Here is a 27,796-nt window from a genome sequence, read left to right as displayed (position 1 = left end):
TAGTAAAGGAGGTCTTAGAAAAGTAAACAAAGGAACAAAGATCCATAATATAGAAAGCATAAAAGATGAAGGATCAGTTTGAAAGTTCCAACATCTGACTGATGGGGGTTTAAGAAGGAGCAGGGGAAACATTATTAATGACTTGATAGAAGAAAGTTTTTCAGAGCTGAAGTGCCGCAAGCTTCTAGGTTGAAAGGGCTTTCTCAGTGCATAGCAAAATTAATTGATAAGGACCCAAAACTAAGTAAATAAAGCAGCAAGAAAATAGAGAAGATCCTACACACTTAGGAGTGAGGGGAGTGGGCAGGCGGCGGTACAAGAAAAAATGAAAATGAGATCATTTTAGAATGGAATGAAACAGAATGGCATTGAATTCAGTGGCAACACTGGGTGCTGGATTGGAAGTTGGAGCAGTGCCTTCAGAAGCAGAGGGGTTTTTCTACATGGACTTCTTCACCCAGCCAAATCCAGTGTAGAGGTAAAGACCTTTTTAGGCTTGTGAGGGCTAAAATCACCTCCCGTGCACCTTTTCCTGTGTTAGTTTCTTGAGGTCCTGGGAATGTGCTTCAGCAAAACTGGGGAGTGAACACAGAAAGGAGGAGACGTTGGAATTCAGGAAGCAGTGGCTCAAACCCAGCCCAGAAGAGCAGTAAAGGGAAGCATCAAAGGTGACAGCTGTGCCAGCAGACAGAGAGGGCAGGTGGCCTGGGCCAGAGTGAGAAGATGGGTGTTTCTGAGAGAAGACTTTTGGGCAAAGTGGGGTGGTCCCGGCTCTTGCTAGAATATCTCATGTGGTGCTACAATGAAGGGGAGTTGAAGTTAAAGTAGAGGAAAGCATTGAAGAAGGAAAGAAAGGGAGAATGCCAGGGAAAACAAAAAGCTCTCTAAGAAAGGAAATGTATTCATGATATAGTTCTTGGCTAGTCAGTAGACAGCAATTACAAAGTCAAACAGTGTAGCTAGTACTGGTGATTTACTCACCCCAAAATCGAAAATCGTGGTATATCTGTATCAGAAGAGTAGAGGGAGGAGTTACTGAGAGTAGTCCAGAGCTAGATCCCAGTCTACCATAGCCTGAGTAAATAGATCATGTCTAAAATGGAAGGTTGTAGGATAAGCACAGTATTTTTGAGAAACGGAGTAACTCTTCAGAAACAACTGAGAGTTGAAATTTGTTACCCCTAGGAATTAAGACTGGGTATGGGGAGTCTTACCCAGACAACAGGGAGATGGTTTTTCATTAGGGTCTTTCTTTTTTATTTTTTATTTTTTTTTAAGATTTTATTTATTTGACAGAGAGATACACAGCGAGAGAGGGAACACAAGCAGGGGGAGTGGGAGAGGGAGAAGCAGGCTTCCCGCTAAGCAGGGAGCCTGATGCAGAGCTTGATCCCAGGACCCTGGGATCATGACCTGAGCTGAAGGCAGACGCTTAACAACTGAGCCAACAGACGCCCCTCATTAGAGTCTGTTCAGTATTACGGTATTTGATCTTCTGAATACAGTCAAGAATTAGTTGGACAGAAATTAAATTATAAATTCAAAAAACTAATACATGTCTTATTGTAAAACATTCATACCATATAAAAAAGGCACAAGTGAGTGACAATCACCATAATTCCATCACTCAGGAATAACTACTGATAGTTTTATGTATGTATATCCTTCCAAACTTACGTAGTTGTTTTAAAATACACATTTAAAATTCTGCAACATTTTTATAATATTTATTATTCACTACTGTATTGGACATATTCCACTTCAAAAAAACACATGGCTTTCTTCCCATGTTGGTCAGTCTAGATCTATATCAACATTTTTTTTTAAAGATTTTATTTATTTATTTGACAGAGACACAGCGAGAGAGGGAACACAAGCAGGGGGAGTGGGAGAGGGAGAAGCAGGCTTCCCACTGAGCAGGGAGCCCGATGTGGGGCTCGATCCCAGGACCGTGGGATCATGACCTGAGCCGAAGGCAGGCGCTTAACGACTTGAGCCACCCAGGCGCCCCTACATCAACATTTTTTTTTTTTTTAAGATTTTATTTATTTATTCATGAGAGACAGAGAGAAACAGAGGGAGAAGCAGGCTCCCAAGGAGCGGGAAGCCCGATGCGGGACTCGATCCCAGGACCCTGGGATCATGACCTGAGCCGAAGGCAGACGCCCAACCATCTGAGCCACCCAGGCGCCCTACATCAACATTTTTAATGATTAAGTAGCATTCTCTTTTATAAGGTGTGTGCCAAGATTTACCCAACTAGGATACTTCTAATTCTTTGCCATTTTTAATCACACATCTGTAGTAGATACCCTTGAAGAGGTAGGCCTGGATTTGTTTTGCTAAGAATTATTTTCCACCTGGAATTAGGACCTGACAATCATGTTGTTATTCTCTGACCCTTTCCCACTGGACCAATCACATAATCTGCCAGAAATTTGAACATTAAGATTCCTATTTGCAACATAGTCTCCACTATGAAATGTACTGAGAGAAGCAGATAAGGGGTCTTGGAGCCCCAGAGAAAAAGAGATTGAGAGAGATTGAAATTGGCATCGAAACCATCTTGGTTGCGATGGTTTTCCAGTGTCTGATTCATGCAATAATATTTATTGTGTGTCTTTTATGTGCCAGACACACTAATGAGGCACAGTGATAGAAGGAACAAGGCTGACAAGTTCCTTACCCTCTTGAAGCTTTTATTCTGAAGGAGAAGATACAACAAAAAGAAATACAGAGGGCGGTAAGAACTGTGCAAGAAATTAATAGGGTAAGTGATGGAGGAAGGAGATCAGGGGATGCCCTTCAGAAGAAGTGACTTTTCTGCTAAGACCTGAAGGGCCAGGATGAGCCAGACAAGATAAAAGCCAGGGGGAGGGTATTCCTGTGGAGATCGTTGAGGAGGGGGATGTTTTTGGCACAGGGAACAGTAAATACTGAAGCCCTGGTGTGGGTGGAAAAGAGCTTGGTGTGTTTGAGGAACAGAACAGAGTTTGGGGTGACTCTCATGAAAGAAGCTAGAGGGAGTTTGAGGTGAGTGTGAAGATGCAGGATAGATCCAAAGCATGTGAGGAATTCGGACTTTTAAATGCAGTGAAAAACCTTTGGAAGACTTCAGCAGAGAAGTGCCATGATTTTATTTTAAAAATGTCTCTTATGAATCATGACCATATTTCCTGCCCTTGGACTCTGATAGATATCCTTGTATTTTTTTTTTTTTAAATTCCCTCCCTCTCTCTTTAATTTAAGCTGATTTGAGTAAGTATTACAGTTAGTTGCACCCAAAAGACTAGGCCAAAAACAACAGTCTTGTCTTTGTGCATATAACCCTGGCCCTTTTCATGTCTTTATTTATGTGTTTGTTGGCATTTTCTTTTCTTTTTAAAAAATTTCCTCTTGGTGATCTTTATTTCTCTGTCAGAGAGTTTGACGACTTCTTACTGTTTTGTATGGACTCTTTGTAGGTTCTCAAGAGTTTTATCTTTCATACTTATTTCATTATTTTCCCAGATTTTAGATGTTTGCCTTTTAACCTTGTTCATCTTATTTTTTGACGATCAGAGTTTTGTTTGGTTTTCCCTGAATAACAGCATTATTGAGATAAAATTTGTGTGAACTCAACCTGTTAAAGTATACGATTCAGGGCTTTTTCGTAAATCCATAATGTTGTACATTGATCACCTAATTCAGAGACTTTTGTCACCCCAGAAATAAACCTCATACCCATTAGCATTCACCCCCATTTCCCTCTCCTCCAAGTCCCTGGCAACCACTAATGTACTTTCTCTTTCTGTAGATTTACCTGTTCTGGACATTTCTTGGAAGTATACTCCTAAAATAGGTGGCCTTTTGTGACTGGTCTCTTTAACTTAGCAGAATGTTTTTAAGATTCTGTCAGTGTTGGAGCCTGTCTCAGTACTTCACTGCTTTTTATGGCTGACTGAGATTCCATTGCACAGAGAGACCACATTTTGTCTATCTGTTCATCAGTTGGTGGGCAGTTGAGTTGTTTCCACTTTTTGGCGGCTGTGAATAATGCTGCTGTGAGCAGTTGTGTACATCTGGAAGGTTTTGACTTGTGGTGGTCAGAGCAGCATTGGTCTTTTTCTTTGAAAAGATTACCCTGTTTCTTGTCATACTAGCAGAACCTTCTCTATGTAGAGATTATACATATTTGCCTGTCTTTTAAAAATATTTTTATGATTAAATTGTTAAATTTCAATCTTTAGTTCATATGCAAATTCATTTTGGTTTAAGATTTGGAGAAAGGATATAATTTTTCCCAGTGGAATCACTAGATGCTTAGATAACTTATTAAAGAGGTTATCATGCCCTCATTGATTTGAAACACTACGTTTAGATCAAAATTAAAAATTTGTAGTAGGAAAATATGTGTCCAAATTTTGTTTTATTCTACTGATCCTTTTTTTCTATATTCCTGTTGTGGTACTCCATTGTAATTCTCGTAGCTTTACCTTTTAAAACCTTTAAAGAATATCCTTTCATTTTTAAAAAATGGGTATTCCCCTGGAGACATTGTACTGTATGTATTTTGTCAGCTTCTAGAAAGAATTCTGATAGGACTCTGACCAAAGTTGGGTTAAATTCACAGATTTAGGAAAGAATTATTAATTTTGAATCTTCCTGTGCTACAATATGGCATGTCTCCTTTATTCAGATTGTTCTTTTATGTATCTTGTGCTGTTGGTTATGTATCTTCCTTGCAAAATATGTTTCCAGTACTTACTCTTGTTCCTATTGTAAATCATCTTGCCCCCCCGCCCCAGTTTTTTCTTAACTAGTTATTTTGTTAGATTAGAAACATTCTGCTTTGGGGCACCTGGGTGGCTCAGTCGGTTAAGTGTCTGCCTTTGGCTCAGGTCATGATCCCGGGGTCCTGGGCTCCCTGCTCAGCGGGGGGTCGTCTTCTCCCTCTCCCTCTGCCCCTGCTCGCTCTCTCTTGCTCGCTATCTCTGTCTCTCTCTCTCTCCAATGAATAAATAAAATCTTTAAAAAAAAAAAAAAGAAAAGAAGGAAAGAAACATTCTGCTTTGGGCTGTCTTTTTCTTACTTATAGTTGCTTTTGGTTGATTTTCTTGGGTTTTCACTTGGAGCAGATAGGTTACCAACAGCAAAATAGAGGAAAACGCTCTGAAGGAAATGGTTAGCGTATTATAGAAACACAAAACTTCATTTTGTGTGGCAGGTCAGATGAGGCCTTTTTGAGGAAGCATCGTTTAAACACATCTAAAGACTGCAGCAGAGTTGGGGGGAAGAGCTTCCACACAGGGGGCCAGTGCGTGCGATGGTCCGGAGGTGCAGTGTGCCCAAATGGCGAGCAGCGTGTGCAAAGATGAGTGGCAGGAGAAGTGAGCAGGGCACTGAGGCCAGTCAAAGCGTTCAGATCAAATCATGAGTTTAGGAGAGTAAGCAGCTCAAGAGGTTTTTGAACAGAGGAGAGACACAGTCCAATTTACATTTTTAAAAGATTCCCCAGCTGCTTTGTGGAAAATGGATTCAAGACGGACAAGAGTGGGGAGGAGTCTGGTTAGGAAGCTGTTGTAGTAAGTTAACTTTATACCTGCTGATCCTGGACTAGGCTGAGCCTGACATCATGAATGTCATTCATCTCCACTTCTCAGTGTTTCAGTGTCTACAGAATAAAATGACATGTTTAATGGGTTGAAAAATAAGTTTTATATTGGAAAACATGGGATTTTGAATTTCAGATTGGCTACTAGTAGGCTATATTTTATTATTGCATGTCTTACAACTTCATAAAAAGCAAATCTGGACGTATTTATCAGGTTTCCTATGTTATTCGAGATGAAGTGGAGAAGTACAACCGAAATGGAGTCAATGCCCTGCAGCTGGATCCAGCACTGAACAGACTTTTCACGGCAGGTCGAGACTCAATCATAAGAATATGGAGTGTCAATCAGCACAAGGTAAGGCAGGGATTGAGTTTTATACTCAGTAAATGTTAGTCTGTCTAATATGGCACTTTTCACAGTTTCAGATTTAATCTCTGAGCAATGTGTTATTTGGTGCACTGCAACCAGAATTCTGTAAGCCTCTGAGAAAAACACCCCTAGGGGAGTATTCAAAACTGCTTTAGCTAAGGTAGGGACTCCATAAACTTAGGTGTGTGATAAGAGATCTCTGCTACAAAGAAGCAAAGAGATTGGTCTGGTGGGAGGATTACTTTCAACAATTTATATTTTCCTGTTCTTGGCAACCCTTTTCAGTGCTTTAAAAAAAAAAAAAAGTTGAATACGCTTTTTTTACATTTATAATTAATCTGGAGGAAACATTTGATTTCTTTCTTTAAAAGTGATTAGGGTACCCAAAAAATCCATAAGGCCTTATCAGATACTATAAGGTTGATATAAAAATAGACAACATGGTCGACTTCTTCAGAAGATTTAAAGTCTGTTTTCTTAAACAGGGAAAGGACTTAAATCTATGTAAAAATAAATCCCCAGTCAAATGGAAAGGAACTCTTTTTGTATTTTGTTTGAATGCCTGTATTGTGAATGACATAGGAAGGAAGATTCAGGGAAGGAGAAAGAGCATTTATTGAGCTCCTAGCCATGTACCAGATACACTCTTAGTCCTTTCCTATCCAGTGTGGTTTTAATTCTCACAACAACCCTTCAAGGCAGCTGATAATGATTCATTTCCATAGATGGGAAGACGGGCTCAGAGAAACCCATGGTTAAATAGCTGGTAAGTGACAGAGAATTAGCTCCCAGTCTAACTTCAGAACCTGGTGCTTGACCTTGTAGTTTTAAAAGTCTCTGTCTCTCTAGCAAGTTGTGCAAGTCTGATGTTCAGTCTAAAAAAGAGCCACTATTCTGCACAGTTGCTGGATAATGTTTCTTCAAATGGACTTTGGTCCAGTGGGCTTTAAATTTTTTAACCAATGGAAATAGTGGTGGGCCCAGTATCAAAAAAAATGGAAACTAAGAATACTATGGCTTTGAAATACTTCTTGGAACTCACATTTGAATTGGAATGTCACCTTCTAGGAATTAACAGTATTTCAAATAAATTAAGGAAAACACAGAACTTAAGCCTGAAAGAATCTAGAAAGCTACCTATCCTTCCCTTAGACATCTTTATTCCGGTCTTCATTTCATGACAAGACTAAGTAGCATCATTTCTCAAATAAACTTGTAGAGAGAGCTGTTCTCTTCAGCCTTGAAGAGTCTTGAACTTGCCTGTGTTGGGTGTAGGATATAACTAAATGCTCTTTAAAAGGCCTCTCCTGGTAATTAAGCCAAGAGAGAAGAATGGAAGAATCTCAAGTTACTGAATCAATACAGTGGCAGGGCTAGTACTCCTTTAACTTTGGGCTTCCAGTTCTTCTCTGAAGGACTGTAGATATCATGAGGAAAACATTTAGTTCAGAAGGTAAAAACCTTAGTAGGGGGGTTAAGAGCAAAAATGTTCATCTCCTTCTGCAGTCAGGCTGGGCTCCTCACTACTCTCGTTCAGCCACATCTTCATTTCTGGGTCTGCTGTCTGCTGTGAGCCTTTACCACCCCTGATCCAAATCCCTCAAGCCTGTAGATCTGCTCACATCCTGTCCTTCCTAGGAAACCCCCGCCTGCAGCACTCTGTGTCATATGCAGTGCCTCGCCCAGATCTTGTTGTCTTTGCTAACTTAAGACAAAAATTAAGCATTTGTCCTAGAAACCTAGGCTTTCATCAGTAATAAAACTCCTAAAACAAAACTTCTGTTTACATCTGTTATATGGAAGCACCAACTGTTTGATGAAATTCTACTCTGGGGGTGCCTGGGTGGCTCAGTCGGTTAAGCATCGGACTCTTGATTTGGGCTCAGGTCATTATCTCAGGGTTGTGAGATCAAGCCCCGCATTGGGCTCCGCTATGTGCGTGGAGTTTGCTTAAGACTCTCTCTCTGCCCCTTCCCACTCGCTCAGTATGCATTCATACACATGGGCGCGTGCGCATTCTCTCTCTCTTAAATAAATTCATTCATTCTACTCTGAATTCAGTTGTCAGTTTTAAGACCTGAGAGCAGTGTGTCACATTAATTGAAGAATGAAGACATATCTATAATTTATAATATATTTCATTCTCTAATGTAAACTGATGACCTTACAATTTTTCTTTTAATTTTAGCAAGATCCATATATAGCATCTATGGAACACCATACCGATTGGGTAAACGACATTGTACTTTGTTGTAATGGGAAAACTTGTAAGTACTTCTTTGGATTATTGGGCTTCTGGAAGTTTTTTATTCAATTTGATATGCTTTTCATTTTTTATGTACTTTTTTTTAATTGAAGTTTCGTATACAAACAAAAGCACACACACCTTGAGAACACAGCTTAGTAAGTTTTATAAGGTGAACACCCATGTCTACATACAGATTACAAGAAGCCCCCTTGGACTGTCCTTTCAGTAACTCCCTTATGCCCCAAGATAACTGCTTTCCTGTCTTCTAAACACTGTAGATTAGTTTTGCCTGCATTCGAACTATATATAAATAGACTCATAACAATATGTATTCTTTTAGCTTTATTAATGTCTTTTTTCGTTCTTATTATGGTAAGATCCATTTCTTGGTTTTGCAGTCTGTGTTAGAGAAATTTTTCTCCATCAGATTAGTTGCTCCTTCAACTGGAACATTAAAAAAAGTTTGCTCTGCCTATTTAAAAAAATATTTGAGGGGCGCCTGGGTGGCTCAGTCGGTTAAGTGTCTGCCTTCGGCTCAGGTCATGATCCCAGGGTCCTGGGATCAAGCCCCGAGTCAGGCTCCCGGCCCAGCAGGGAGTCTGCTTCTCCCTCTGCACCTCCCCCTGCTCGTGCTCTCTCTCTCTCAAATAAATAAAAATAAAATCTAAATAAATAAATACATATTTGAGACAAAATACAATAGGTTCTAGGAAAAGCTTTTAGATTGTGTGTAAGTGTGTGTGTGTGTGTGTGAACATTAACAGATACTTGACTTAAGAATACTATAAATATTCAAGAATATATGTGTGTCTATGAACATTAGTTTGAAAGTGTGTTGCATTGTTATAAGTCTTTAAAATGGTGAAGTCTTACTACTCGAGTTTGTTTATTCTTTGCATCTTCTAGTAATATCTGCTTCTTCTGACACGACAGTGAAAGTGTGGAATGCACATAAGGGATTTTGCATGTCAACACTAAGGACACATAAGGTAAAACAACAAACGTAATTTTTGGTGTCTCTAGTATAATATTGAGATCTCGCTACTTTATGTGGCTCATTTTCTTACTGATCTAGTAGATCATTGTATGTGTGTTCTGTTACAGGATTATGTAAAGGCCTTAGCATATGCCAAGGATAAAGAACTGGTAGCTTCGGCTGGGTTGGACAGACAAATATTCCTTTGGGATGTGAATACTTTAACAGCATTGACTGCCTCAAATAACACTGTCACAAGTAAGGTGTTTGAAAAAAACTTCTTTAAAAGTAATTCAAGTTGATATAAATAAAGAATGGTTTATGAAACATCTTTGATAGGTTTGCATCGAGGCAGTGCTTCATATTTTGAGAGTGCTTCTACCTACACTGTTCTAGCCCCCAAGAGTATGATTGAACAACAAGGAGCTAGTTCGTCACTGCAGTCTAAAAATGGTAACTTCTTCAGGTGTAACCTGGTTATTTTTGTCCGTGTGCATGTCTTAGCTCCCTAGCTAAAGTGTAAGTTCCTTCAGGGCAGGGGAGTGTGTCTTATCACCACTTTGTACCTCCCACAGCATTGCCTGGCCCTGACAAAGCAGGCAGTTTCTGACTCTTAAAAGTGTTACTATGTCTTATGAGCCCTTGAGTTGATGGCCAAGATGGAGAATACCCAAAGGAAAGACAGAAAAGTCCTCCAATACTGATTTTGTGGCACCCTTTCAGAGCCGCCCTAAACAATCCAGCCAGTTTCGAAAGAGTTCAGAGAGGTTGGGTGCCCCTGGAGGCAATTCAGAGACATTCACAGTAGGTTAATAGCGCAGGTGCCTCACCAACTAAGATATCTCAGATTACCAGGTTAGACCCAAACAAATCTAGATTTGAGACTCGGCCTCACAGTTGGCTCACCCTACTAGAGTCCTCTAGGCTAGAAAGTCTGTGTTCAGAATCTGAACTATCTAGATCCCTACATATAGGTCCAATTTGTCATAACTGTGGAATACTCACATTGACATAGCCAAAACAGTCGTAATATAATCTAGGATGTGCCAGGAAGGGCACATTAGGAGACTGATGTTTATAATTTCTTGACTATTCTGCCCTTTCCCCAGGAAATATGCAAAGCTCTAAACACTACCCTCCTCTGTTCTCTTTGATTTTTCACCAGTGCATTATTGTAGTGATTCAGCAACTGGTCCCTGCTGAGGGCTGTCATGACACACATTGGGTCTCTCTAGATGTAGGGTCTGCCTCAAAGAGACACTAACAGGAGGGAACAAAGCAAAAGAAGTCAGGATTGTTCCAAGGTCAGAGACCAGGCTTATGGTTACAGATTCTGCAACAGATACATCTTGCTTAGAATTGTTTAAAGAGGTTACCACACAGGTTGATTTATGATTATAGAAACACTAATTGCTAACATTTATTGAGTACTTACTACAATCGTTTTCTAAATATACGAATATATTAACTGCTTCACTCATAACTTCTTAGTATGTTTGTTTATATTTTTTATTGAAAATTAGGATCATACTGTATAGACAGTTTTGTATGCAACTTTTTTCACCTCAGTGAAACTGAGTTCTGAATCAAAGAGCATGAACATGATTCTTGCTACACATTGCCTAATGTCCTTCCAAGAGCTGTGCCAACAAATTGTACTTATCCCACAAGTAATGTATAAGAGTACCGTTGAACTGTCTTTTGAGAATTATTACCTCATTGAAAATCTGAATTGGTGGGTGAAAATAATATTTTTTGCTTTGATTTGTGTTTCCTTGAAAATAGTGAGTTTGGACATATTTTTCATATTTATTGGCACAAGTATATCTTTGAAAATACATTACTTATGTGGATAGTTTTTAAATGGCAGTGCAATTCAATTTAGCAAATATTTATTGAGCACTTGTGTATGCTCAAATCTAGAAAAGATGTAAATTTTGGTAACGGTCTTGTTTAGAATGACCTCCATCATCGCTAGACTTCTTTTCCTTGGAGCACTCACAAAGATAAGATTTTCTAAACCGAATAACTGAACTTACAATTTTTGCTGACTAGCTGCTGAACAGCTGATGATTTTGTTAACGTTTAGCTTCCTTTATCTCTAATAGCTTCTTCTTTAAGTGGGAACAAAGATTCCATTTATAGCCTGGCAATGAATCAACTGGGAACAATCATTGTATCAGGGTCCACTGAGAAGGTAAGGGGGAGCTTAACGGGTATATCTTAACACTGGAAAACAAAGACACCAAAATAATTTGATCTGTGTAATTACTAAATATACAGACCATGGTTTTGCTTGGTGGATGCTGAGGGAAAGGTTTTATTTGAACAAACGAGAATATAACTATATAATTACTGTCGCGTGTGGTGATGGGGGTGGGGTGGATGGGTGTAGGAGGCCTATTTGTGTTTTGACATTAGAAGGGCTTCCTCCTACTTGAAAAGATTGGGGGCCTCAGACAGTGTCCACTGGCAGAACAATATTTCCTTCTCAGAATGTAATGGTTGTCATTTAACTTCTAAATCATTTATTATTGAAATTTGTTCATATATATATATATATATACACTTAGTTTGTGTAATATTTTGTTAAAATACACAGGTTTTAAGGGTATGGGATCCAAGAACATGTGCAAAACTAATGAAGCTGAAAGGACACACAGACAATGTCAAAGCACTGCTGTTGAACAGAGATGGTACACAGGTATGCACTTGCGTGTGCACGTTTACCTAATAACCTTGTCCAAAATTTCATGCACCAGAAACTTCCCCGCTTTGTTGCCTAGGTTGATTTCAACCCAAAGCCACACATATTATAAACCGTGGTCTGCTTTTAAATCCTTAAAATACTCAATTGTATGTAATTTTGAAATTACTCTGTTTGCATCACTTCTAAATAAAGGCCAAACAAAAAGTTCCCTCAGAATAATTCGAATGCCAACAAGTATATGCAGTTATGATGTGTATAGGATAACAATAATTTAAAATGTCACTTTGTGTAAAGCAGAAGGAAGTTTTGTCATTGAATGCTTTGTGCTAGTGAATTAAGGGGAAATTTCCTGACAGTGGGTTTGACTTTGGGCAAATCCTGTCATTTGACTGTATAGATACAGTTTATAAATTTAGTTATCTGACATAATACTTAAGAGTCAGCATTTCAAAGAAAAACATTTTGGTAATGTTTGAACATGTACTGGTTGGGTACATAATTCGATTTGTTCTGTAGCAGTGGGAAAATGATGTTTCATCAATATAGATAATAAAAACAAAAACTGAGCACCATTTTCAGTTAAGACCCACCTCTACCTTGTACCCCTACCTCCCCCAGCCATGTTTTCTCATGGGCCAAGGAGAAGCCCAGAGCTAACTGGAATTGATTGCGAGCGGGTTAGGAAAGGGAGAGTAGGGAGGTGGTGCGATGAGAGGCGCCATCACTTCTGTGGAAATTACGTTATAGAAACTGCCTCACACGTGAATTAGAGAAACCTTTGTCTCCAGGGGTGAGAGGAAGGTTTGGAAAACTAGCCAAAACCAGGAACTCATCTTCAGAACCAGGCAAAGAGAGGCTTGAAGATGCCCATGGAGGTCTTTGGAGATGTGGAAGGATCTCAGTGTTAATGTACTCTGTGGCCTTGAGAGAACTTCACGTTACTAGTCCTTAGTTGACTCATCTGCAAAGCAGGGACCATAATATTTAGTTTGTATAGTTGGTAAGAAGATTAGAAGTAGTAAGTATATTCTTGTCTGTAGGCCATGGCATTCTCCAGTGCCCTTGAGTTCCTTTACAGCTCCATTTTCCTGGGAGTCTGAGAAGCCCAGTTTGGTCAGCTCCTCACTGTTTTGCAGGGTAGCTGCTGGGCTGCACTTGAGATGGCTGCACCGGCCTTGTTCTGTGGGCTTCGTTCAGGATTTGACTGCATCCTCTGGTCTTCATGGGACTGCCCTGAAATAGGGGGCTGTGGACAAGATGGTTTTCAGAAGGAGGCTGTGGGCTTGGCAGACTTTCTAAAGCTCCTCCTGCTACTATACTCCTTGCCTTGTTTCCTCTATATGTAGTCATGAACGCGCTTTTACCTAAGACAATTTAAGTAGCACGTATGGTTACAGATGTACTTCATGTAAAGTCAGCTGCACCTACTCTAAGCAGACCGCTTGAAAGGCTGCCCTTGGGCGGTAGAGCGCATAATTAGGCAGATACCATCCTCCTCGAGTTCCTCCTCCATCCATTTTCCTTCTTGGCAGCTAGAGGCGAAATGTAAACTTAACCCCCAACTGCACTTATATTAGGGAATTGATCAACAAAACAGCAACAGTAACTACTTGTTTGGGCCAAAGGAGGAAAAAAGAAACCTTTAGGTACTGATTCTCAGACTCTTGTAATATACGAGAGAAATAGTTAACAGTTACTGGACCAGAGCATGTACTGCATCCCGCAGAGTTGCCCTGCAAGCTTCTAATGTAGGATCTCTGGTGGCATCATGAGTCAGAGACTTGTGATAAGATATGTGTAACAGGCCAGCGAATCCCATAGACAGCCCCTTCCTTTGTTGTGTTGTTGTTACTTAGCAAATCATACTATTTGAGGTCTGTCGCCACAGCAGTTGTTTTGATTGGTGCCACCACTACTGGGCTGAGCCACCTGACATTTCATCCCTTGTACTTGCTCAGGCAATTGCTTGAGGAACTGGGACAATTTGCCATCTTGGTTTGAGTCAGCGACATCCTCGTGTGTCCCTCACAGGGTTTTCCTATAATTGAAGTCCTGCCGAACCTAGCTAAAAGTCAAGGGGTCTTTAAGCATCAGGCCACTCCTTGCACTGACTTACCTTGCCCACTTGGCTGCTGTCTATTGCAGTTACAATTGCATATGAGTGACCATCCCAGAAACACTTATGTTGGTCAACAGCGGCCTGGCCTCAATACACTGGCCCCCCTCGTTTCTATTTGGCAAAAGCGCAGCCACCTGATCAGGGCTGTAGAGTCTGTGCCTCTAAGTCTAATGTAGTAGAACCATTCAGGTCCTTCTGTCCTAGTCCCAAGAATTACCTCCTAGTGACAGGGTCTTCACGTTTATCCAGTGGAAGGGTGGAGGTAGTGGGAAATGTCTGATGATTACTCTAGCTCCTGCAGGGTAGCAGGCACTAGAATTCCTATTAAATAGGCACATCCTTCAACCATACTACCAAACGCTGCAAAGAAGTTCGCCAGCATTGTACTTTAAAAGTAATTGTTGTCTACTTGGGGGCCTGCCTTTTAGCGGCCATCGAGTACATTTACCATCAGAGATTATTTTATGTTCAATATCAGAGTTGATACAGCTCTGTTCTCTCATCTTTCAGCTGTACGCTTTGGGTTTGGGACTTATCTCTTCCCTTGCTGCAAGTTGCCTAGGCTGTGAGAACTTCAACCTATCACCTTAGCTTTCCTTATCCTGAAGTTGTCAGATCTTACTCCCTGTAGATACATGGCCTAGGATCTGAGGGATCAAAGCTACACTAACAGCTTTGCCACCTCAGAGTAGCAGCTCTTCCTGGACAGGGGAGCCCTTCCTTGCTCTCTCCATCAGATTGTATGGGTCCTCTCACAGGCATGTTGGAGGTCTGCTTGTAACTTCCTCTGGACAGTTTCGTTGTTGGTTAGGCTCTTGGTTGCCTTGTAAACCAGTTAGAATAGGGGATTAAAACACTGATGCTCCTGGCAACTTATGGGGGAGTGTCCTAGTGGGTGTGCATTTAACTAAACACATCCAGAGTTCGAAAGGCCCCTTCCAGTCACAGGCACGCCAATAAATCTTAATATTCCTTAAGGTCTCATCTATTCAGACACTTTCTAAATCTCCAAGCCCACAACTATCTTCTCTTCTTTGAAGCTCTTTGCCTACTTAATTTCTTACGCCAGCACTAGCAGCTGCTGCTTCTTGAGGCCATTTTTTCCCCAAAGAAGTAAGTTTTTATTCTCTTCTGCAAGTCACCACAGTAACTGGTAGTGAACCCCGGGCATGCTGAATGTGAATGTAGTGTGCCCAATTCAGCCTCTTTCTGTCGGAGTCACAGTGTGCTCAGCCCTAGTTTGTGTGCCAGCAACTTCTATGTAGTTGATGCTCCTGAGCCTTTACAAAGCATCAGAATTGCTAATGTTAACTTTGAATGCTGGAAGTCCACATTTTATATTAATAGATGTTGAACTTGAGGCTCAGATGGGAAGTCTGTAAGGTCACAAAGACTGAGTGGTAAGCCCGGGACTAGATTTTGCTTCTGACTCCTGTTGGTAGAATGCCAGAGACCTGGCAGGCCATTAGGAGCGCATTGCAGTGAGGGAGAGGTGAGACAGAGGTGTGACCTAGGGCTCCAAAAGACCTGCTGGCCTAGTGCAAATCTCGTCAACCGTAGTGTACAGAATGACCTGGAGAGCCTATCAAAACACAGACTGATAGACCCTACCAGAGTTTCTGCCTCATTAGGTTTGGAATTGGACCAGGAATCTGCATTTTTAACAAGTTCCCAAGGGATGCCGGCTCTGCATGTGGCCAGGTAGGAGAGGAGAAAGGCAGTTTTGCTCAGAAGTTTCCCCTGCTTGAGCATGTACTGTTGCCTTCGGTCATTTTCAGCCTGTGGTGCATGCTTATCAGAGGTCTTTATTGGAGGCAGAAATACAGGATGTCAGAGGTGGGTGTTTGACAGTGTAGAGGCAGGAGAGGCACCGAGTGCAGAGCACAGCAAAGCAGGAACTTTCCCAGCCAGAACTTTTTCTAACTTTAACTTTCTCTGTTTTCAGTGCCTTTCCGGCAGTTCTGATGGGACAATTCGCCTTTGGTCCCTTGGCCAGCAGAGATGTATAGCAACGTACCGAGTCCATGATGAAGGTGTTTGGGCTCTGCAAGTCAATGACGCCTTCACACATGTGTATTCTGGAGGAAGGGACAGAAAGATTTATTGTACAGACCTGAGAAACCCTGACATTCGGGTACTAATTTGTGAAGAAAAAGCACCAGTTCTCAAGGTGTGTCCTAAATTTAGTTTTGTGGTTAAGATTGTTCCATGTGCTAGCCAAATCCGGCAAAATCTGTATTAAAACAGGAATCAGCTATGGGATTGTAAAAACATATTTTAATTTTCATTAGTCACTTGTAGAAGAAATTGTGACTTTTTGGGTACCTCAGTGACACGTAGCTGTCCCACTGGCGAATCCTAGTGCAATTTCCCCACGTTGCTCCTGAGCTCAGTTGGCTTTCCTAACCTCTCCTTAGTGGAGGAATGTGACGAGTTCAGGTATCTGTAAGCAGACAACACCAAAGCACAAATGTGTCCAATGCCTCAAGAGGGAGGTTGTGGAAGAGTTGCTCCAGAAGAAGAGAGAACAAGCCAGTTCATACTCCAAACCATGACTGCCTCAGAGTAGTCCTGATTGCTAATCAGCATCTGCTGTGTGGGTGAAAGGGTACTTGAGAAGCCATCCATACTGACACCTGCTGAAAGTGAAGCCTGGACTGCTAAATGGCCGTATCATCATATGACAAGATGTTCGGCCTCCCTGATGATCTCAGAATTACACATTGAAACCCTAGTGAAGAGCTTTCCAGATTTAAAATGGAGGCATAAAGACAGCACTACTTCATTTTCACAAAAATCATCCAAAAACAACTAGAAAAGCAAGAAACAGAACTGCAAATACCCACGAATCTAAGTGACATCTGAAACCCAGGCCACAGTATAAGAGGAAGGGCTGAAAAAGGGAATAGAAGTCAAAGGAGACAGTTGAGGGGATTCCTGTGGCCTAGGAGCGCACACATCCTGGCCGAGTATGGCTCTTTAAAATAGGTGGCGCCCCCCAGAGGACAAAACCAATAATCCTAGGGGAGCAAGGGGGTTGAGGCTGGAATTAGAGCCTGTGTTCAGGGGGCAGAAGCACTGTGTGTGAGTCCTGCAGCTGCCAGGATCTCTTGACTGTGGAGGAACAAGCTCAAAGAATTTAGTGACAGCATAACTGTGTGTTGAAAGAAACGTAACTTTGAACTGAAGAGGATTCCTACTTGCTAGGAGTCCAGCCTATCCCATGACTTCCAACCTTCAGTTTCCTGGCACAGGAAGAATAGTGGATAACTGACCATAGAGTGATTTCATGTGCGTGCCATCTATATACATGGCTGTAGGGACATATTTCTATATGTAAACTGTTTTTAAAAATACAGAAGGCACACGGTAAACTGTTTGCCGGTGTACTATTCTTAGATGAGGGAGGTGAATTACGTGGGTACTTTTCACTTTTGCTATGTTAGAATGTTTTTTTACTACAAACATTTTCAGAGAGAAAAAGACACCTAATTTCCTTGTTATTAAAAAAGAAAAACAAAACAAAAGAGTAACAAAAACAAAATTATGCTAAGTCACCCTTTTGACTATACCCATTTGGATCCCTTAACTATTTAATTTAAAATCACGCTGAAACTTTCAGCCGCTGTTTTTGGGGAGAAGTCACTCCTATTACACTCGTAAAAGGCCGTTCTCCTTTAGCAAAGACACTCCCTCATTTTGTGCAACCCTAGCTTTTAACGCATGCCACAGTACAGTCAGCATACAAACATCGAATGAAGGAGTTGATATTTAATAATATGTAGCTAGTCCTGGCAGCTCAGGAGAGTCAGCATTCCACAGAGCAGTGTTTTTGTGCTTTGTTTTCAGATGGAGCTTGATAGATCAGCTGATCCCCCTCCCGCAATCTGGGTTGCCTCGACTAAGTCTACAGTAAATAAATGGGTAAGCGAACCGCCATATCCCTGGCAAAGGTTTGTAAACGTGTGGTTTGTTATCACAGACCTGCCAGATACCAGTAGCAAATGCTCGGGATGAACCTGACAGCATGCTTTTGAACAGTGGCAAAAATCTGAAAGCCTCTGTGAGTGATCCTAAAGATTGTACTAAAATTACAATAATAGTCAAGATGAAGCATCTGACTTCTTTGTCAGGAGCCAAGATAGACATTTGATGTGCTTAGAATAGGCACTGTTCCCTGATAAACCAATAAATGTTAGTACAGCGTCTGAACTCACAAAACTGCATTTGAAAACAGGCAGCCCTGGTCCAAGTTTCCCCAGATATCCAAAAGTTTGCTTTGCGCCATTATTTATTACCCATTTTCTCTAACCAAAAGAAATCAGAAGGGAATTTTTGCTTTTATAAAATGGTGATTGTTTTTTTGTCTTTACACCATCTCAGCTTATAAAAGGCTTCATATGAACGCTTTACTTTTGGATAGCAGGGAATACCTGTACCAACTTGCAGGGACACTTGTTAGGTTTCTGTTTTTCCAAGTGTAAGAGAAAATAGAAAAATTGTGCTTTCAAATTCATTTCTTTTTTCCTCATAGCATGAAGAACAGGGATAGAAATAGAGGATAAGAAGAGAAAAGTCATTAAAAGTGCTTTAATTCTTAAATGTTAATTAAAGAAGATTTACGTTTTCTTGCTTACCAGACTATATGTGGATAACAAAAGAGAGAGTGTTTCCATTTATTTCTGTTTATACCTCAGTCAAGTGGGCTTTCTCGGTACTTGTAAAAAATGTTAGCTATCTTGTCTAAATTTCATCGTGCCAATGTGAGATCAGCATAGCTTTACCTGGAAGAGTGCCTACTTTTCCCTCCAAAAAGACAGTATTAATATTCCCTTCTTAATCCTTGTTTTGTTTCTTGAAATCATGGTAGATTATTGAAGTTTATGATTAAATTTTCTTTGGTTGATGTTATTGTTTTGGTTTTTCTCATTTGTTCTTTGTTTTTCTTGCCACTTTAAACAGATTGGCAAAACTTAGAAAGCATAAAATGATTAAAAAATGAATTTTGTTCCTTTAGACCTTGAAGGGAATTCATAATTTTAGAGCCTCCGGAGATTATGACAATGACTGTACAAACCCTATAACACCCCTTTGTACGCAGCCTGACCAGGTTATTAAAGGTGAGTAAGGAAGGTGGAAGGTATTATACCTTTTACCGAGGTTAATTATCGTTACTAAGAGACTGACAAAAATAAAGGAAGTGACCTTCCTTTAAATGTAATTCTGATGGCAACAGAAGACACAGTGTGTTGGTTTATTTTTAATAGAAGAAAAATATTTTTAAAATGCTATTTAGTGACTTTTGAAAGGGGAGTTTCTTGAGGTAATCTTTTTGCCCAGCATCAGAATAGTCATAGTCTGGGTCGAGCCAAGAACCACTTTGTAAAATATGTAGGGTTGAATGTTGTCTTTTGGCACAAGGCAGAACAAGTCCGATCTGGTCCCTGACTTCTCTGTGCTCCAGCGGGAAGTGGCAGCTCTGACTTGAAGGCTCAGGTGAGGAGTAGAATGCTGAGCGGTGCATTCAGCTGCAGTTCCGTGTCCATGCTGGTGTCTTTAGAACCGCATGTCCATGCAGGAGGCAGAAGTTAGAGATGGGACTGATCCAGAGATTTCCTGTCATCATTTGAACTTTTCCCAGTGGGTAAAACGGTTTGCCCTTAACAGTTTTCCACTGGTAGCCCCTCGGAGGAGGGGGTTTTTTCATCTATAATCTGTTTTTAAAATTGGACAGTTTGTCTTAGGTTGGCCTTAAACTGCCTTAGATATATTTATACGTGTATATATTACTATATGTGTATCTTTTGATTCACCTTCTCCTTTCTGGTGGATAGTATGATTTCTGTTGTTACATGCCAATGAGTAATTACTGCTATATGGTGAATTTAAATAGGGAATTGTTTTGCTAATTGTTTGGGTTCTTTTCCTTTAGGGGGTGCGAGTATTATTCAGTGCCACATTCTTAATGATAAGAGACATATATTAACCAAAGATACCAATAATAATGTGGCATATTGGGATGTATTGAAGGTAAGTAACTTTTTGTATTAAATATAAGTTATTGAATCATGTATCCCCTTTATTTTTTATTATAAAATATATATATATGAAATAACCAAGGTAATAAGTATGTACATTAAGATTAGATTGCAATAATACTTTTTTTGGGTGGCGTGGATACTTTTTTTTTTTTTAAGATTTTATTTATTTATTTGACAGAGAGACACAGCGAGAGAGGGAACACAAGTGGGGGAGAGGGAGAAGAAGGCTTCCCGCGGAGCAGGGAGCCCGACGCGGGGCTCGATCCCAGGACCCTGGGATCATGACCTGAGCCTAAGGCAGACACCCAACGACTCAGCCACCCAGGCACCCCAGGGTGGATACTTTTTTATACAAGTATTTAGATAAGGCCATAGTTTATCTTTTTAAGCACCTAAAATTTGAGTGGAACCATTCCGCTGTGTTATATGCTGCCTTACCTTAAAATAAATATATCACAGTTCCTCATCCTTGACATTATTGACATTTGGGGCTGAATAAGTCTTTGTTGAGGGAAGTGGAGTAGAGTGGGATCTGTCCTGTGTATGATAGGATGTTTAGCAGCATCCCCAGCCCCTACCCACCAGGTACCAGTAACCACCTTCCCTTCTACCCCCAACTTCAGTTGTGATAGCCAGAACTCTCTCCGGACATTGCTAAATGTTTAGGGGGAGGAAGAAGCAGCAGCATACAAAATCACCCCAGGTTGAGAATCCCTGCAGTGCACAAAATAAGTTTATCCGTTTCTTAGGATTTATAGACATCACTATGAGCATCAGTTACAACTCTGTCATGTTAAGATGACCCTGTGGGATAGTTAGATGTTTTAAACCATTCAACCACATTCTAAATAGCACTAAACAATTTATAGGCAGGGTGCCTGGGTGGCTCAGTTGGTTAAACATCTGCTTTGGGCTCAGGTCATGATCCCAGGGTTCTCATCGGGCTCCCTGCTCAGCAGGGATCCTGCTTCTCCCTCTCCTCCCTGTTCATTCTCTCTTTCTCTCAAATAAATAAATAAAATCTTTTTTTTTTTTTTAAGATTTTATTTATTTATTTGAGACAGAAAGAATGAGAGACAGAGAGCATGAGAGGGAGGAGGGTCAGAGGGAGAAGCAGACTCCCTGCCGAGCAGGGAGCCCGATGCGGGACTCGATCCCGGGACTCCAGGATCATGACCTGAGCCGAAGGCAGCCGCTTAACCGACTGAGCCACCCAGGCGCCCTAAATAAAATCTTTTAAAAAAAAATTTATAGGCAGATTGAAAAGTTTGCTTTTCTTGGTGTTGTTGGTATATTTGTTCAACATCTATTTCCTGGATTGAATGAATATTGTGTGCAGAGAACTGTGTTGAGAGTCATAGATGACAGTCTGTACCATGATCACTTCTGGTAGGGACAAGGGTAGGGAAATGGGAAGGCCTTACAGACAAAAAACAGACAAATTACAGGGTAGTTTATGGACAAGGGCAATTACTTACAACTAGAGAAATCAGGTGAGCTTTGAGCTTCCTCATGGTGGAGAAATCATTTGAAGAGGGTCTTAAAGAATTCCAGCAGATGACTAATGGTAGGGCGTTTTAGGAAGAGGGAGTGAATGACAAAGACACAGGAGGGAAGGTAGTGCTCATTCAGTGACTCTGAGTTTTGTGTAATTGGAGACTAGAGGGAATGTTGGGGGGGATAGGGGTGTAAGGGTAGAAGGTGCCATTCAAGTCATTTCCCAGAGAGTCTTGAATACAGGCCCCACAGTTGGCCTTCTTTGCTATTCCCTAAAGAATCTTAATCTTAGATTGTATTGGAGCAGGAAGAATCCCATGCCTGGAGCGACAGTGGTCTGTGCAATGGGGAAGAAGCTGGAAGGCCGTGTCTTCAGCATAATGACTTGGGGATCTCAAGGAAGAGACAGATGTTGGATACATTATAAGGAAGAATTGAAAAGCTCTAGGGTTTTGGTTAGGCTCCTGGTTAGAAGAAATGTCTAGATCTAAAGAATAAGATAAACAGCTTTCTTTCTGAGAAGAAAGGACTGTCTTAATAGAAACCTTGGCCTGACTGACACTTTCACATAATGAAGCAGTAGCCTGGTGAGCATGGTTACAGAGCAAGAGGCTTTAGTAGTTGAGTGGAAAATGAAATTGCAGCAAACTCCAAAAGTCCAATTGGGTTTTCTTACGTTAGAGATACACTTCTCAGGGGACTAAAGACTCATGTTTGTTTCAGAGAGGGGTGCTGTGGAGACTGGGAGCATCCAGAGCAGCCCTGAGGACCTGGTCAGCAGGAACTTGGCTACTCTGCCACTGACGTGGCCCTAGTTCTGCCCATGGCTGGGCTTCTCCTCATGTTGACCAGCACCTGACGCTCTCCAGAACATAACAATCTAGTTGGGCCAAGCTACTCTTTCAGGGTGGGCTGACTGATTTTCTGCCAGTGGATCTGATGTTCTCTCTTGGGCAGATTAGCCAAAGCCTTGGTAGAGTCCTGCTGCCTGAATGGGAGGTAGCTCTACTTAGATGGGGCAGTAACCTGGCATGTTCCATAATTGGCATTTTTGTGTCTCTAGCAGCTTTCAGTACCTAGACACTAGACCCTGAAGTGTCAAGATCAAGTGATTGGGAGTAATGGACATGACATTAAACAGAAGTAGGGAGTCCAGAGTATTTAGGAACATGGGCTCAGAGTGAGATAGAGTTGCATGCTATCTTGGTTCTGCTAGCTACTAGCCAATGATCTCTGGAACATGCTGAACCTCTCTAAACCTGTCTTTATTCCTAAAGTGTGAGTGGCACCTCTTTCTTGGTGAGGTTAAGGAGATGTTGGAGAAGTATTTATCGTAGTGGCTGGCACATAATGGTTAAGAAGCTGTTACACTAATGTAGGTGAGAGATCAGATATTTATCTGGACTAGGATGGAAAAAAAAAAACCCAGAATGATAATGAAGTATTGAGGCCTATTGATAAGAGAGCTGGAATAAAAGTAAAAACAAAAGAAAGTAGCAGAGTGAGTCCCAGGTTCCTGGGTCAGATAGTTTGGTAAGTGGAAGTGATGGCGGGGGGGTGATGTAAGGGAAAATGGATTGATGGGGGAAGGGAACATGCTGAGCAAGACAATGAGTTTGAGTTTATGTGAATGTCTAGGTAGATGGGACCTCACGTGCCAGTAAATGAGCTGGGCCGGAGAGACCGGCTTAGCAGTCAGTGGCTGGTGGATTATAACTGAAGCAATGGGAACATCAGAGTTTCCAAGGGTTACATCTGTACTGAAGAGAGAAGAAACCAGTCATCACCCTTCCAGGAACTGTTAGAAAAGAGGAAATCACAGAAGTGTATAATAAAAAGGGGTCGGAAAACCAAGAGCCAATGGCGGCTCAAGAACTAAATAAGCATTTCCCGAAAAGGCTTGTGGTTAGCAGCACTGGCCTATGGAGAGTTTGCGTCCAATTTGGAATGTGATGTGCCTGGGACTTAACCAATAGGGAGGATGGTGTGGAGGGGAACAGTCTTGAGAGAGTCCTAAGAGTGAAAGCCAGATAGAGTGGGTTGAGTAGTGATTGGGAGGTAGTGGAGCAATCTTTGGTGAAATTTGACTTTGGGGAGGTGGGCAGGAAGAGGCAGTAGTGAGAGAGGATATAGGGATGGGAAGGTGAAGCAAAGATTTTGTTTTGGTGTTCAGGTATTTTTGAGATGAGAGTAATTGGAGTGTGTTCACTGCTCATGGGGAGAAGCCAGGAGAGCATGAGAGGGTAGATGACGGTACCAGGTCCCCAAGAAGTGAGGGGGTCCGGAGCACAGCACAAAGGGCACTTTTTTCCTCGCACTGGGAAGAACAGTAGCACAGAGCTAAGGGCATTTTGTCAAGGCTTCTCAAATTTTGAGGAGTGGAGGTCAGTCCTGTGCTGAGGGGCAGTGAGGGAGGTGGCAAGGCCCAACGTGAGGGTAAGTATTTGACTGGGGTGTGGTGGAGAACTGACTTTGGAAACAGAAGAAACCCCAGGTAGCAGCAATGGTGAGGTTGGAGACCGCCGTACACTTACGGCGGGAATATTGGCAAGGATTTGAGAGGCCGGCATGGCCCTTGTGGGTGTCGATGTCGTCCAGGATGTTTTTAGACTCTATTTTATTTAGACAGGTGTGAAAATGTGTAACATTTTGAACACCTAAGTCAGAATCGGTTTACCACTTAATATTGATAATTACCATGCTTTCTTTTTTGCTGTATAGGCATGTAAAGTTGAAGACCTGGGCAAAGTGGATTTTGAAGATGAAATTAAGAAAAGATTTAAGATGGTATATGTGCCAAATTGGTTCTCAGTAGACTTAAAAACAGGGGTAAGTTAGCAACTGGTATTTGTACCGTTTGGGATAGTTGAAAGTTTCTGATACAGCTCAAAATTAAGTATTATTAGTTACAGAGTCCTATGTTTTTAAGTGTGAAGACAGTAAATTTTTCATGTTAATACTTGCAAAATGCAGTTTAGAATGCCTTTTGGTATCCCAGTAAATTAAATTGTAGTTGCAGTGAATCACATGAAACACATTTTGGTTCTGAATCTGTGGCTTAGCTCTTCAGTCAAATAGTACAGATAAATAGGGCCTTAGAGACTCATTTGGAGAATATATTGAAATGGAATGCCACTAACAGTTTTTTCTTTTGACAGATGTTGACTATTACTTTGGATGAGAGTGATTGTTTTGCTGCTTGGGTTTCTGCAAAAGATGCTGGCTTCAGCAGCCCTGATGGGTCAGATCCAAAACGTGAGTTTAAGTGTCCTTCCTTCCCTTCCTCCTTTCAAAAGCGAAGGTGGATCTGTGCTGAGTTGGGGTTTTTTTTGTTGTTGTTTTGATTTGTTTTTTGCTATCTGCTCTTTTATTTTTTTAACAGTATTTGAGGTTTTTATTTATTAGAGGTTTTTAAAATCATTTCTCAAGAAATCCATATATTCTCTCATGGAAATGGAAAATACTATTCCATTTTAAATATTTTGGGGGTCTTGATTTTTTTCACAGTCTGTGGTTTAGCTTTAACACTTGAACACTCAACACACTCTCTACCCTTAAACCTTTCTGAAAATCTGTTAGGGTAGGAAAAGTGAAGCTGGGAAACAGTTCTGTTGTTTTCCTTTTTTTTTTTTTAATTGAGATATAATTGACATAACTTTATATTAGTTTCATCTTCACATGTACAACCTGATTCAGTATTTGTATATACTGCAAAATGATCACAAGTTCAGTTAATATTCATCATCACAGTACATAATTACACATTTTTCCCCTTGTGATGAGATCTTTTAAGATCTACTCTTTTAGCAACTTTCAAATATGCAGTACAGTATTATTAACTATAGTCATGCTGTACACTACATCCCCATGACTTAATTTATGTTATAACTGGAAGTTTGTACTTTTTGACTCCCATCATTTCCCTACCCCCTGCTTCTGGCAACCACCAATCTGTTCTCTGTATCTGTGAATTTTGATTTTTGGTTTTTATCTTGTTTTGTTTTTTGAGATTCTACGTATAAGTGAGATCATATGGTATTTGTCTTTCTCTGCCTAACTTACTCCATGTAGCCTTCACAGTCCACCTAAGTTATCGCAAATGGCAGGATTTTGTTCTTTTTTATGGTTGAATAACATTCCATTGTACAAACATACCATGTTTTTTCTTTATCCATTCATCCATTGATGAACATTGGTTGTTTCCATTATCTTGGCTGTTGTAAATATGGCTGCAGTGAACATGGGGGTCCATATATCTTTTCAAGTTAGTATTTCATTTTCTTTGGCTAAATACCCAGAAGTGGAATTGCTAGATAATATGGCAGTTCTATTTTTAATTTTTTGAGGAACCTCCATACTGTTTTCCACAGTGGTTGCACCAATTTACATTCCCACCAACAGTGCATGAGGGTTCCCTTTTCTCCACATTTTCATGAACACTTGTTATTTTTTATCTTCTTGGTAATAGCCATTCTAACATGTGTGAGATGATAGTTTGTGTATTTGATTCGCATTTCCCTGATAATTAGTGACGGTAAGCATTTTTTCATGTACTTTTTGGCCATCTATATGTCTTCTTTGGAAAAATGTCAATTCAGATCTTCTACCGATGTTTTTTTTTTATGATTTTATTTTATTTTTTTTTTTTTTAAGATTTTATTTATTTATTTGACAGAGAGAAACATAGCGAGAGAGGGAACACAAGCAGGGGGAGTGGGAGAGGGAGAAACAGGCTTCCCGCTGAGCAGGGAGCCTGATGCGGGGCTCAATCCCAGGACCCTGGGATCATGACCTGAGCCGAAGGCAGACGCTTAACGACTGAGCCACCCAGGTGCCCCTAAGATTTTATTTTTAAATAATGTCTACACTAAACATGGGGCTCAAACTCAAAATTCCAAAATCAGGAGTCACACGCTCCACTGGCTGAGCCAGCCAGGCTCCCCTTTCTGCCCATTTTTTTAATTGGATTGCTTGTTCTTTTGCTGTTGAGTTGTATGAAGTCCTTCTATATTGGGGATATTAACGCCTTATCAGATACATGATTTGCATATATTTTCTCCCACTCCCTAGGCTGCCTTTTCATTTTGTTGATGTTACCTTGTGCAGAAGCTTTTTAGTTTGATGTAGTCCTACTAACTTTTCTGTTACTTTTGTTATTTTTGCTTTTGGTGTCAGATCCAAATAATCATCACCAAGCTCAAGGAGCTTACTGCCTATGTTTTCTTCTAGGAGTTTTATGGTTTCAGGTCTGACATTCAAGTCTTTGATCTATTTTGAGTTAATTTTTGTGTATTGTGAGAAGAGACTCAAAGAAGTCTATTGTATTTTGTTGATTATATCTTTGGTTGGTATTCTCCTAAGAATGTAGCATGTAGGCATACCTGATGTATATAAATATAGTTTTAGTGGCTCTATATGGAAATAGTTCCTTAAAGAATGTAATTCCTGTTTTTGTTTGTTCATTTTTAAAGAATGGCTATCTATATCTGAACAACCAGATAGAATATCTGTTTGCTCCATATTATTATTTCTTTAAACATTCGAAGATAAATTTTAATAGATGTGGCAAAATCTTTCAAGTCTTGCTTTTGAACATCATTGGCATTGGGTTAAGAATTTAATATCAGGGGGCGTGTGGGTGGCTCAGATGGTTAAGCATCTGCCTTCGGTTCAGGTCATGATCTCAGGGTCCTGGGATCGAGTCCCGCATGGGGCTCCCTGCTCAGCAGGGAGCCTGCTTCTCCCTCTCCTTCTACTACTCCCCCTGCTTGTGTTCTCGCGCCCTGTCAAATAAATAAAATCTTAAAAAAAAAAAAAAAAAAGAATTGGGCACCTGGGTGGCTCAGTCAGTTAAGCGACTGACTTCAGCTCAGGTCATGATCCTGGAGTCCCGGGATCGAGTCCTGCATCGGGCTCCCTGCTCAGCAGGGGGTCTGCTTCTCCCTCTGCCCTCTTCCCTCTCGTGCTCTCTGTCTCTCATTCTCTCTCTCTCAAATAAATAAATAAAATCTTAAAAAAAAAAAAAAGAGTATCAGAATATGTGGAAACAATTTTTATTCCTTTCCCTCTGTTTTTAGGCTAAAGCTAATAAATCTTTTCCATTTCTTTTCATTTTATTTAACTCTTTTGCAGTGAACTTAGGAGGACTTTTACTCCAGGCACTCCTAGAATATTGGCCTAGAACCCATGTGAATCCAATGGATGAAGAAGAAAACGAAGTAAACCATGGTTCGTGTTTTTAT

At 40.7% G+C, this 27,796-nt stretch overlaps 1 protein-coding gene across 3 annotated transcripts in view; it reads left to right on the top strand.

The window, feature by feature from the left end:
- The window catches only part of WDR48 (WD repeat domain 48), a 46,195-nt gene that overhangs the window by 8,856 nt on the left and 9,543 nt on the right, over positions 1–27,796 (top strand). For all 3 annotated transcript variants that reach the window (XM_045904020.3, XM_064589910.1, XM_045904019.3), the window contains exons 2-14: positions 5,808–5,948; positions 8,152–8,230; positions 9,118–9,200; positions 9,316–9,445; positions 11,296–11,384; positions 11,790–11,891; positions 15,962–16,186; positions 17,866–17,940; positions 19,034–19,136; positions 19,949–20,046; positions 24,276–24,383; positions 24,713–24,809; positions 27,687–27,782. In XM_045904020.3, coding sequence (XP_045759976.1) covers positions 5,808–5,948; positions 8,152–8,230; positions 9,118–9,200; positions 9,316–9,445; positions 11,296–11,384; positions 11,790–11,891; positions 15,962–16,186; positions 17,866–17,940; positions 19,034–19,136; positions 19,949–20,046; positions 24,276–24,383; positions 24,713–24,809; positions 27,687–27,782 — 1,426 coding nt within the window. The remainder of the gene's footprint in view (positions 1–5,807; positions 5,949–8,151; positions 8,231–9,117; positions 9,201–9,315; positions 9,446–11,295; positions 11,385–11,789; positions 11,892–15,961; positions 16,187–17,865; positions 17,941–19,033; positions 19,137–19,948; positions 20,047–24,275; positions 24,384–24,712; positions 24,810–27,686; positions 27,783–27,796) is intronic.

This window comes from Mirounga angustirostris, unplaced genomic scaffold (assembly GCF_029215605.1).
Source record: "Mirounga angustirostris isolate CCGP_5_RB_7025 unplaced genomic scaffold, mMirAng1.0.hap1 SCAF_1, whole genome shotgun sequence".
Classification (NCBI taxonomy): Eukaryota; Metazoa; Chordata; class Mammalia; order Carnivora; family Phocidae; genus Mirounga; species Mirounga angustirostris.
Note: the sequence above shows the minus strand (reverse complement) of the source record. Positions and strands in the feature narration are given on the sequence as shown.